The 13,323-nt window shown below is 38.2% G+C and overlaps 1 protein-coding gene across 6 annotated transcripts in view; it reads left to right on the top strand.

Annotated features, from left to right (window-relative positions):
• The window catches only part of LOC124787972 (actin-binding LIM protein 1), a 355,811-nt gene that overhangs the window by 306,611 nt on the left and 35,877 nt on the right, over positions 1–13,323 (top strand). For 4 of the 6 annotated variants that reach the window (XM_047254984.1, XM_047254983.1, XM_047254981.1 and 1 more), the window contains 2 exons: positions 2,202–2,318; positions 8,599–8,696. In XM_047254984.1, coding sequence (XP_047110940.1) covers positions 2,202–2,318; positions 8,599–8,696 — 215 coding nt within the window. The remainder of the gene's footprint in view (positions 1–2,201; positions 2,319–8,598; positions 8,697–13,323) is intronic. The other 2 variants (XM_047254982.1, XM_047254986.1) reach the window with 1 other exon arrangement.

The raw sequence follows: 13,323 nt of genomic DNA, 5'->3' as shown, positions 1-13,323 counted from the left end.
CCATTTCTTCTCTGAAAACCAAAATTTGATTTGGGGAATAGGTTGTGGTCTCGTACTACCATTCATGCCTATGTTCCAACTTCCTTTCCTGCACTTCTTGTAAACAGTTTAGGAGCATTATTGCCCTATATGATGTTGCTTCATTAGGTTCTTTACCGTATTTTCCTAATGACACTGTTTGCGATGTTTCCCATTTGTGGATATCAGTTCTTTTGTGCCAAGTATTATAAAAAATATTACAAAAATAATTCCTCCCTTTCTGCATTTAGGTAGAGAGGATGTGTTATTGTGTATTGTTAGTCGTAGAAGCATTGTTTCTCCCAAATAACAGGGCTCTGTTGAGTTCCACAACATTAAAGTATTTTTTAAGGAAATGGTCTCCTTGCTCATCAGTATATGGTTCAACAGAGTCATCCACTAATTTGTTCAGAAGCACTATTGCACTTGTGTTGTCCCAGGTTCTATGTACACACTTCATTTTTTGCTCCAGATGGTTGAACAGGGTATGTCTTCGTAAGGTTGTTACAGAAGCTGATCCATGCAGTTTCTTCTTATCTTTGAATAGTCACTTTACTTTTGAATGCAGTCTATTGAAGTTATGTAATTTTGTGCTGAAATGTGCTTTCTGTACAGTTTTCGTGCTTTCCTGTGTTCCAGCAATGCATTGTTGCATTCCTCATCTCCCCATACTGTGTTGTAGTTTTTGGAACAAAGGTTTTATTATGTGGGATAGGTACCATTCATGATTCTTCAAAACAAGCAGTGAAATTCATGTAGACTGTCCTTGTCTCTCTACATTCTGAAAATGTTTGTCCTTCCTAAAAGCATAGTAGTGTACTTGTTCCAGTCTGCTTTCTGAATGTTCCACTTGTAGCCTGCCCATATGACACCATGTATTGCCCCTGTGCCACATCTGAGAAATCTGAGTAGATGATCAGATCCAAGGGCTTCTGCGCCTACCTCCTGTATGGAGTTTTATGTTAAACTCGGTGACACCAAACGTACGTCTACAGCACTCAGTCATTGGTTTGTTGCAATTTTCCTAGTTGGGGAGCTGTCATTTAAAATGATTGAGTTATTTTCATCAACAATATCCACTATCATTTTGTAAACACTTGTTTTCTTTGTCTGAGCCCCAAGCTATGTTGAGCACTAAAACCACCTAATATTAGCTAAGGATGCACTACCAAATTTAAAAAAAAGACAGACTCGGTTTCATTTAACAATACATCTGTTAATTTGTAATTTGCAGAATGGCACCAGACTGACAACAAAAGATGGTCTTCAGTGTGAGAGAGCAGTAGATACTGACTGAGAAGAGTAGTTTCTTGTGACAAAAGTACAAGCCTGGGAGGAACAGTATAAATGTTAGCACATTGTGAGAATAATATTAAAACATTGTGAGGAAGAAAGTTTTTATCAAGGGAGATCTAACCTCTAACAACAGAACTTTCATCAAAGTAAAGCATGTAGAGAGGTTTAAGATCAGAGATTAATATATTTTTGCGTCTTCTGACATGTAGAGGCTTGGAAGCTGAGCCTGAACTGAAAACAATCCCAAAAAGTGACAGTTTGAGGTAAAATGAAAAGAAATAATGTATAGAAGCTGATTCAGCTGTAAATACAAATCTCAGCTTTTACTTTAATGTGACATACAGTGTGTTACTACTTTTAATCAAAGCTTTATGAAGAAAAGTGGTGTTCCAGCTGTGTATTACTTAGCAAAGTAATGCACTGAATCTTCACTTGGAAAGGATAAGTTTCAAATCCTCATCTGGCCATCCAATTTAGATTCTCTGTGGTCTGTCTAAACTGATCAAATAGAATGTTGAGACTGTTTGTTTGTAAAGGCTATAAACAATCTCTCTCTCCCCATCTTGGCCCTATCAGATCATGTGCTCCATCTCTAGTGACATCATCATCAAAATGATGTTAGTCACTCAGTCTCCTTTCTTATTAATGGGGAGTTCTTTGTGTTTTTGAGGGGTGTGAAAGTTAAAAGATTTATTAAAAAAACAAATGGAGATCTAAGGACATAACAAGTTCAGTAGGATTAATTTTGAAAGAACATTGAAGGAAGGGATTATGTAAATGATGTGCGTGTGTTTCTTATTTAAATAAAGGAAATAAATCCTTTGTGACATTAAGGTGCCACATGATCCAGTTAATTGAGCCATCTTTTCCGTTGTCTTTCTTTGAAGCTCCATCAAGAAATGTGGACCATCCTAGACCATGGGAAGAAGAAGAATATATGGATCGCAGTTCCAGCTATCGGTCATCTGTGGGGAGATCAGTAGGCACTATTCCTAGTTACAATGGTAAGTGCGTGCATTGAACTTTGGTTGCTCATATGAAAATGTTTCATATTTTATTAATTCTAACAGATTTTTTATACAAAAATTTGGCAAATGTTGTCCACTTCACAGAAATCAACATGTTTCCTGAACTATTACTTTTGGGATGCAGTACAATTTGATGGTGCAATAGTTTCCATTTATTCAGCAAGGGGGTGGGGGATGACTTGTTGAATGGATACAGTTTTAAAGACTTTCTCAGCCTTCAAAATCTAATCCTCTATTGGTGTATTCCAACTAAGTTGCACTGTAGGTATTTGAATTCTTTTATGGTGTAGAAAATTGTAAGTATGGCAGAGAGCAAGAAAGAAAGGGCATGGGGTTTGTCAAAGAATAACAAGTGACATTGATGAGAATGGGGAAGGAGGAGACAGATGAAGTAACAGCAGAAATGTATGGAGAGAGAAAAATGGATGTGTTTGAGGAAAGCACAGAAGTAAGTTTAAGTGGAAAGTAAGAAAATTTCTCTTATAGGGTTTAAGGGGAAACATGGTGTAAAGCTGCATCAATTTAATTTAATTATCTAAATAAGAGAAGTAATATGTTGGTAATCTGTGGGTAAGTCCCAGCTATATAAAAGGACAGCAGCAACAATTCAAATAAAATTACATGTGCATTTATAGGAACCTTTCAGTGTGAATTATTTATTACATTTAAAGTTCATTGTTGTACACAGTACTGGATCAGTTTCATGAAAATTGTCAAGTTACCTCTTGTTTTTCAAATATGCATAGCTGTCAATAACATAAGGGATTGTACTCATGCTTGTGATGTTTATTTAATATTTTGAAATGAATTGCATGGCTGTTTTAAAATAATTGATATCAAGAATCCAGAGCAATAGTTTTTGTATGGTTTTATCAAATTGAACTAATCTTGCATTCAGTTCGCCAGATGGCATGCATATCCATAGATTTCTTTAGAAAAGCACATCCTGGAGAAACGCGTCTTGGAGGTAAAGCCATTCTTTTTCTGCCATATGTGCAGTGAATTTAAACAGTGTACAGTTTCTCTTGCATGGCTGACTTTTAGGTTTACAGTTTATTTCTTTAGCTTGCTGTTTATTACTCTTGAAGCTTATTAGTAGATGTTATGTTGTTGTTCTTATTGTGAAATCTGTCTTCTACTTGAGCTAAGGTGACTACTGGCCAAACTTGTCTACCCATGGTTCAGCACGGTTTTCATTTGAAGCTTAATCAGATGTATTTGACAAAAGTGCAGAGCAGCCTGAACAACCATGGAAAAACATAATACTCAAATATTATATGATCAACTTTACAAATTCAGAATGAAAGATAACTAGCCCCAAAATATTAATTACAGGATAATGATGTATACACAGGCATTAACTATGGTATTATGTGGTGGTGTCTTCAGACTAATGAAAATGGAAAAAAAAACTCAAACCACTACTAGATGAGATAAAAACATTTCTTAGAGGAATGGGACAGAGGTGTAGTGCAACAGGCAAAGCAGTTAATACAATACAGTTCGGAGAAAATACAGTAAAGGAAATTTCGGCACAGACACATGTATTGAGTTAAATGGCTTGTTTTACTGGAGAATATGCATACCAGCTGTTATGTTGTAATCATCTTTATTTCATGTTGTTCTTAAATGGCATGAACTCGTCTTCAGTGAAGCTTTCAATATATTGCAAATGAAAACTTATCTGTATGTGATTTAAAACCAGTCTGAAAGACATTAGTGGCTAATAACTGATATGTACATCATGTGGTAGTAATTTTGCTATTGGAATAACAATGAAATATAAAAGTGGGAGAAAGTTATTCTCATATAAAAGCTGAAAAATGGAATAAATGGGAAAAATAGTAAAGAAACTTAAAAGAAACGAAACAGAGAAAACAAACTAGGAAATAGATTGCGTAAAGAGTGAGTTTTTTTCAGCTGGGAAATAGGGTGAACTATGAATGCATTTATGGAAGCTAGTACTCTCTTCTTGCTGCCTTACAGAAAGGCAGCAATTGTCTTTATACGTGATAGTTCTAGCTAATATGTGATTACTAAAAGTATTTTTACATTTGAGTTTTGCAATGCTTTGTGTGAGTGTGGAAATATATAAGTGTATTGTTGCCTTTCCATACTTGTGGCAAATTTAAATTAATTTCAGATGTACTGGAACTTCAAAGCAGTACATGATGATTCTTGTTTGAGAAACAGAATACTGTTAAATCTTACTGGGTGTCTCTTCTAAGACTCGTTAGGCACATTTTCTCTAATGTTTTGGCAGATATTTGCAGTTTCATTTTTGCAATGTGTAGCTGGAGTCAGCCCAAATGGATACTGCTCATCACTTCTTTCAAGCAATGCCCAGTGTAAATGGAAAGCACTGATTTGTTTCCTGTTGTGAACAAAATGATTTTTAAATTGCAATTTTATGCGCTCATTCGATAGAGCGGTCTTGGTTTAGTCTACTGTGATGTTCGTTTTACCGATATGTATTAACAGGGACAGTAAAAGAGGAAGAATAACTGGTACTCCAGTAGCAATTTGCATGCCTGCCTGCCTCGCACTGTCTGCTACCAACATGCAGCAGTGCTACTTAGTCACTGTTGTAATAATAGTTATTCTTCCTGTTTTACTGACCCTTTTAATACATGCTGATAAAATGAATATTGCACTAGAGTAATTTGAGACCAGTCTAGTGCATGTGCACGTAAATTCCACTTTAAATATAATTTAGTTTGTGATGGGAAACAAACTGATGCTTCCTGTTGACACTGGGTGTTGCATAAAACGTGATGAGCAGTATTGGTTTCGGCAGACTCCATTTACACATTTCAAAAATGAAATTGCAAAAATCTGCCAAAACATCAAAGAAAATGCACCTGATTACTCTTAGGAGGGACACCTGCATATTGTGGATGCATAAGCAATGGTTTTAATCTCTCCTGGCAACAGAACAATTCTCACTAATAGCTGTCATGAGTAGACACAAAATGCCTTACAATAACTCAACAATATCATTGAATCCATGCCACAAAGGCTCAAAGCTTTGTCGGCCATTTGTTCTGTTCATACACTATTATGGTAAAATAGTTACATTTCTCCACTACTTCCTCAGCTAAGCACTCCAGGCATAAAATTAGTCACCCCCGGGAGACACCTTACTAGTACTGTGCAACACTACCTCCAACTTCAGTAGTGGCCTCAGTTCAATGAGAATCCTAGTTTTTTCACTTGTGCCATATCCAACTAACATTATTCATTGATGAATAGATCCTGCAGAGATTCCAAATTGTGGGGATGTTGACTACTATATTTCACCTATCGTTGTAAACAGTTCCAGACATTTTCTGCGGGATCAAAATTGGGTGATTTATGAGCCAGTCAAGTTGTCAAGAGTTGTGGTCAAACATAATTTATACATGAAGCCCTGTGAACATAGCATTGTCATTTTGGAAGATGGTAGTGTCCACCATGTAGTCATCATGAAGATGTATAAGAAGTGACACTTGGTAACTGACAATAATGAAATAAACATCCTAGTTCTTGTTCACAGTAATGCAAATGAGTGGACCTAAATCAAGATACGAAAAGCATCCCCTAAATATCACAGAACCATCTCCAGCATGAACTACACCCTCCTTGCATTGTGCATTATACACCATTGGGCCATCTGAGCACTCGAAACCATGCATCATTTGAAAAGAACCAAATTGGGACTTTTTTATACCACACTACAATCTCTAGTCAACTACTTTCCAGTTTCTACATTGTTTGGCTCATTGAAGACATTTAGGTTGAGAGCAACACCCTGTTGCAAGATACCAGTCATCAAATGTCCATAGCATGTGGTTCTCTTCTCATTGTTTGTTCAGAAAGTGGTTGAGATGGGCCTGCATTCGCTTACACCAGCAATTCCTATTTTGTTTGAAACTGGTTGTGATTGAAAAGGCATGGTACTCATCTCTGGACCCAGTCTGCTAGGTCCTTTTCATGACTATTGTTATTAAGCCAAGTAAATATTTTGAACAGTCTGTGAATGAAGTTGCCCAATTTGTTTGTGTATCCGATGCAATGAAGTCATAAGTAATTCCAATGAATATGGCTCCTTTCTGCCATTCTGTCATGTCTCCATATTGACCAATCTCACTGTACTGATTGGGAGGAAAAAAAAAAAAAATTGAAGGAAAATTTTTTTGTCTCCTTGCATGGAATAATTTGGGTGAAAGGAAACTGTCTGGAACTTTAACTTTATAAGTGTATAGACACAATCTGACACTTCCATTAAGAGAATTAAAATTTTACTATCACATCATCAGAAATAATGATGATAGACTAGCGAAAAGAGTTCTCAGTCATATTGGCTCAAAAATGTTACGAATAATTGGTTGCTTGATACTGAAAGAGATTTTCAGAAAATAGACATGACAGGTGATCTGTGCAAGATAGATGTGCATTCAGAACAAAGGGAACTGGAGCCAGTAGAACCTGGACAGAACAATAGAGAAACTTCAGTGAGAAGGAAAGACGTACTGGGAAAAGAAGAAAGCAGATTCATCAGCTATGTAATTTGAGTCATTCTCCTCATTTGATCGTGAGGATGAAAAAAATCAAATGATGCTGATGATGATGAAGTATTGATTGTAGAGATATTTGTGAATTTTGTTGCAATTGGCAGTTTTACTTGTTGTTGTGTCCCTAAAAAATAAGTTTGGCTGTTCTCCCATTGTTTGTAGCATGAAAACACTTTATCTTCAGTTGCTTTGCTGTTCTTCTTGGTTTACTTTCAAGTTGGGGAATCATAATCATAATCATAAATTTCATTTCTCTCTGAACAGAATATGGCATTTACTCTGTAAATATTGCCAGCTGGAATTCTTACATATCTTGTTTTGTTGTTTTACTGCTTGTGTAACGTAGTTAGCTGCTGTTATGTTTACTTATTAATAAAATTTTTACTATCACTTTGAACAGAAAGTACATGCAGTGCTATCAAAAGTGTGCAAAACTTGATATTAATAATACCTAACACACCAGTAGCTGTGCATTAGAGGCAAAAAAACAGTAACTGAGTGTACAGTAGTAACTTCATTGTGTGTGGTGCATCTCCTTCTTTGTGTCTTAAAAAAGATTAAATGTAGTTCATGAAAATGCAGTTGTATTGTCTATTAATTAATTTGGATAATCATAAGTGTTCCTACATATTACACTGTCACTGTTGGTGCATGTTTTTTGATGACAGCCATTCTTTTGTGTGTCTCACTTTGATGGTTTAGCCTTTGAATAATACTACACAGTTTATGAAGCTGAAATTCTGAAAACCTTGAAAAAATGTATTTACTTCTTTCATGTATTTTTTTCATTGCTCACTTCCTCTGTCTCTTCCTTCCCACCTTCAATACACCACCTACCCCACTAAAGTCCTTTCAAATATAGGATGGTAGAGAGTTTTGTGAAGAGGAAAAAGTACACATATAGTAGTCTCCCTTTCTACCTCATGCAGAGGCATTCACTACAGCATAGAATAAATGCCAGGTTACTGTAATTTTCATGGTAGCCTTCGGAAACATTTCTAACAGTGTGTAGAGTTAGTTAAAGTCAGTATATCTCTCCAGATCCATCACAATATAACAATATTTGTTTAACAATTTAAATCTATGTTAGTTCATATGTCTTTTACTTTTATTATTGTACAATGCTGGTACCATAAATTCATTTGCAAATATTAGATTAGTTCTCAAGTGAAGTTTATACATTCCTTCTGCCATATACAGAGTTTACATTAGTCTCTGAATGTTACATTGCCTCTTCAGGTGATACGTATGCAATTGAGGAACAAAATAGCAGAATGTATTCAGTTTATCATCACTTTATTCCCTCCTACAATTGTTCTATCTCTAATTTTCCTGTGAGTGGCAGCATTGGCAGAGATGATGTTATCTGTGATACTGAGTAGCAACTTTGAAGAGTCTGAGATCACATGTTTCTTTAGGTTTCTTTTGGTTTTCATTTATCATGCTATTAACAAAAGATGTGACTTAGCTTCTCTGTGTGGGGTATGTTCTTATTAGCACACGTGTAAAAATCGTAGTTCTGCATGTCTTTCAGTACTCTGTTGAACAAATAGCACTTTTTCAACTTTTTGTGTGTAATGTGTATTAATAAAGACATAGGAACAGACTTAAAATTGTTTTCTCTTGAGCACGTGTGCTGTCATTTTGCATGGTTTAGTTGTGCTTGCTGTTGATGTTCGGCCGTTCTCTTTCTTGCTGTATAGTGGTGTCAGCTCTGCGTCCTGTGCCCAAGCCTGGCTATGGACTGAAGTCATCAACTCTCCCAGCTGCTGGACGGAATGGGGGCCCTGCTGGCTATGCTGTGAGTACTCTCTCCTTTCCATCTTCTCCATTTGTGATTCTCTTCACAGCTTTAGGTGCACAGGTGAAGGTATTCTGGTGTGTACTCTTGTTGGAAGGAATGATGGTTATTTTTTCCCTTACCTAGAAGGGTGGACAAATTGTTTCTATAAAACCTGAAACTCTGACAGCACTCCAGTCACCCATAATGCCGGTCGAGGGGAACAGGGATAAAATCACGTGATTTATTTCACTGGCTTCCAAACTACCTGAGATGGAAAATGACAACAAGTTAGAAGATAGTATGTACTACCCAGATTAGCAGTCCTTAAATTAGATGTATGCTGGTTGGTTTAAGTGGCAGGTTCCTCAATGACGATTTGTGATTACTATGAAGGTACTCTGATGCAGTGGATTCCAAAACATTTTGCTTCTGTTACTGTTAGCTGGAAAAGGCAGTAGAGTAATCTAAAGCCCCATGTTCACAAGACCAAGTTGCAGCTTTGCAGATGCTGCAATTAGTTTTATTTCAGCAGACAACCTTGTGGATAGGGCAACCACAGCTATGAGTAGTAATCTTGGATATTAATAAACCACTTCAGCTGTATCTAGTCCTTTATTACTGGATCACTACTGGTTTTATGCCACTAAAAGCCACATCTTCAGGTAAACAAAATGTAGAACGATAAATCCAAAAGGAAACCATGAGGTATACACTGGTATGGTACATTATTTTAAGATTTTTAAAAGCTGAAGTGAATTATTAATCCATAAAATGGTTTTACTTCTGGTAGAGGATTCCATTCATTGTTGACATAAATTGCCTCACCATAGGTGACTGCTAGTTTGCTCATAGGGTAGACTAGTTCCACAGGGAGATTAACCCTATGGCAAGATTTTGGGATTGGGAATGGCACAGAAATGGACTAGGATGCTGTGGAGGTTGCATGGGCAACAAAACATCACTTTAGGACAGTCGGGGAGGCTCTTGTGTAGGATGTCTCTCATTTCAGATCATGACAAGAGATAATCAAAGCCCTGACAAAAGATGTGGTTCAGTTATATGAATGTGTGGTATCTGTTCTTTCAGACATATCCAAAGGAACAGACATTCATACAATTGATTCACCTTGATGGGCAATAATACTACAGCCTTAGATTTGACCTCCAGCGGGAATCTAAAATTAGGAAGCATGGAGGTCATAGACAGGGACTTCAGATAGGTGATGCTTGGTGTGAATGTGAGTCAACCAGGGAGCATACTGATACAGTTCACACATTTGCGATAAACAATGTGTCAGGTCATGCAGTGGTTAACTCAACTACCTAGTAAGCATGAGACCCTGGGTTCGAGTCCCGGTCTGGCATGCATTTTCATTCATTGCTACTGACTCCTTACTGAGTTTTCTTCCTAAGAACACCAACATTTCATCAGAAGAAAGCACACCCATACCCAGATCAAAACAGAACCTCACCTAATGATTGTACCTGAGCAGACAAAGGTTCCACCATTGTTGTTATGAATTGCAGTGACTGCTTGTCAGATAGCCTCTGCCAGTTGTCTGACTGCTTCACCTATAAACTCTGCCAGAATGAACCCATCCCAGAAGTCCATCATAACCTCCAGTCCCTTCCCAGAAACTCTCCCCTGAATCCAATTCCCTCCCCGCCCTAATGATACCCTGCATAGCCATCTCCTGCATGCTCCCCAAAATCCACAAACCCAACAATCCTGGATGTCCCATTGTAGCTGGTTATTGTGTTCCCACTGAATTTTGGCCCTCACTGACCAACACCTCCAACCAAGTAACCAAAGTCTAGCCTCCCATATCAAAAATACAAAGCACTACTTGCAGAGATTTTTCATAATCCCCATCCCTTCACCTGCTGGGTCACTAATGGTTACTGTTGATGCCACTGTCCTATACACTGACATCCTTGGTCTGATTCAGGTTCATTGAAGATATCTTCATGGATCTAGAGTCGGGGCCAAGACACCCTATCATTCTGTCACAACTTCAACACCTTCTCTCCCATTTGCTTCATCGTATCTTCATCAACCCAGCATGCCATCTTCCTGGACATTGACCACCTCCTCTTTGATGGTTCCATTTGTGTGCTCTGTCCACACTAAACCCACCAACTACCAACAGTATGTACAACTTGACAGCTGCCATCCCTTCCTCAACCGAAAGTCCCTCCCTATAGGCTGGCTACCCAGTAACATGGTGTATCTGCAATGACAAGAATTCCCTTGCCCAGTATGCAGTAGGTCTCACAAACACCTTCAGAGACTGGCAGTATCCCCCAGATGTAGTCCACAAACAGATCTCCCATGCCATACCCCACACACCCTCAGTCCTATAACAACCTTCACGAACCAGCTACAAAGGTGTGCTCCTTTTCACCCAATATGACACTGGACTGGAACAACTGAACCAGATCACTCATCAGGGCTTTGATTATATGTCATTGTGCCCTGAAATAAGGGACATCACTACCCAAGACCCTTTCCAATGCTTCTAAAGTGGTGTCCTTCCATCCACCCACTTCCGCAACATCCTAGTCCAGTCTTACAACTCTCCCAATTCCAACCTCTTGCCACATGGATCATACACATGAGGAAGACCCAGTTGCAAGACCTACCCAATCCACCCACCGAGCACTTCATATTCTGGTCCTGTCACAGTCTTATTCAACCCCATCAGAGCGCATGCCACCTCTGAAAGCAGCCATGTCATATACTACCTCTGTTGCAATAATTGCACAGCTTTTTATAGTAGTGTGATTACCAACCAGAAGTCCACCATTGCTCCTCTCCATTCTCACCCACCCCTCACAGCCTCCTGACGCTGTTCCAGGTGCCTTGTCTTGCCACCTTCTAGTCCCAGCTATCCCTCACCCTTCCCTGACTCTCTGCAGTTTGCTGTGTTCCTCCAATGCAACAGTTGCAGTCTGGCCAGAGTGGCCAGAGATAGCCAGCAGATGTGTGTGAGGTGTGCCTGCTTGGAAGGCTGTGGCCAAAAGCTCAGTGTGTAAGAGTCTTCTCGTTCTGCCTGTCTGCGATTCTGTGTGTCATCTTTACAGTGAGTAGCAATTTATCCTTTTCATAATGCAGCTGGTATTTCACCTGGACTTTCCATCATGTAATTCTTACACTTTCATTGCTACCAGAGGAAGAAATTGATAAAACTGTAGATTAAAATGTTGGTGCTGTTAAGACCTTATTTGGCTCTTAATTTTGCAACATGACTTATTAGACCTACTACAGTTCTGCTATTGTCCTGAAGAACATGGAAGATAAATGTAAACTTTTGGAGACTGCTGGCTCTGACAGACATTACTATAAATGCAGAATTTCGACAGCATCAGTGGTACCCATTGCAGGCTGCAGGTGGGAGTAGTTTAGAGGAGAGACTGTGAAAAAATGGAACTGTGCTGTATATGTAAAGTGTGGGAGGCAATAGCTCTGTAGTATCCAAAAGAGATCTAAAATTGATTTCAATCCTCCTCCTCCTTCTCCTCCTCCTCCGTTCTCCATTATCTAAGATTTGTCTCTTTATCTTCCTCATTACTCTTCTTTCAAATATTAATAGTTTTAACCATACTTGTTGTATAGTGAGCTTATTATGGTCACTTTCTATTCTTCTGGCAATGTCTCCTTGTTCCATATAAGCTGGATCAGTTCATGTATTTCTAAGTGCAAGTTCTCCCCTCCCTCTTTGATTAATTCTCCTGTTATGGTGTCTTCCCATGGAACCTTGTTGTTTTTGAGTTTTTTGATTGCAGTCTTCACACCTTCTTCAGTGTCTTCCCATTCTTCATCATCTTTCCTTTCTACAGTTCTTTCCTTGCCATTTATCAAGTTGCTGTTGCATATATCGTGAAACAGGTTGGGCTGTGAAATTCATGCTTGCTATTCTTGATGCATTGGAAAAATTGTCTGCTTCAACTTCTTTTAATAAACTGGTTATCATATTATCTACTCTGTTCTCAGGATTCAGTTTATCTCCCTTCTGATGTGTTGTGGAACAGAGCGGTCTAAAAACAGAGCAATTGCAGAGTACTGTTATTAAATAAAGGTGGAATAAAATGTACTTAAATGAGCAAAGAAGCCTGATCGTATGTAGTTGTGGTGACGAAACCATTATTGGTCATGTCAAGCAGTAGTTTACCTAGCAAAGGAAGTTGGAGATGGTAGTACAAATGAGATTTAACAGGCTGTGTTTTTGTATAGAAGAGAGCTAATAACTTACATTGAGCAGCTTAGTTCTTTCCACATACTGCCCCCCCCCCCCCCTCTCCCCCTGCCTCACCCCCCACCCCCTCTCTCACTTCCAACTTTCGTTCAACATTTTAGTAAATTCTGTATAATACTGAATGAAAGTATCACTAATATCTACTTATGGTTTGTTTACCTCAGTAGTAAATTGTAATAGCAGTGAACAACAACTGAATCATTGCCTGCTATAAAACATAGAAAGAGTCGTAATCACTGATTGACAACAACTTTTCACTATTCTATCAATCTGTACTTGCAGTATATTTAATACTGCCATTTCATTATCAATTTATGGGTTCAGAAGTACTTCAGAAACAGTATTTTGTCACTGTTGCTGCGATGTGTTGTTGAACAGTATAAATGTGAT

This window comes from Schistocerca piceifrons, chromosome 3 (genome assembly GCF_021461385.2).
Source record: "Schistocerca piceifrons isolate TAMUIC-IGC-003096 chromosome 3, iqSchPice1.1, whole genome shotgun sequence".
In the NCBI taxonomy this organism is placed as follows: domain Eukaryota; kingdom Metazoa; phylum Arthropoda; class Insecta; order Orthoptera; family Acrididae; genus Schistocerca; species Schistocerca piceifrons.
Note: the sequence above shows the minus strand (reverse complement) of the source record. Positions and strands in the feature narration are given on the sequence as shown.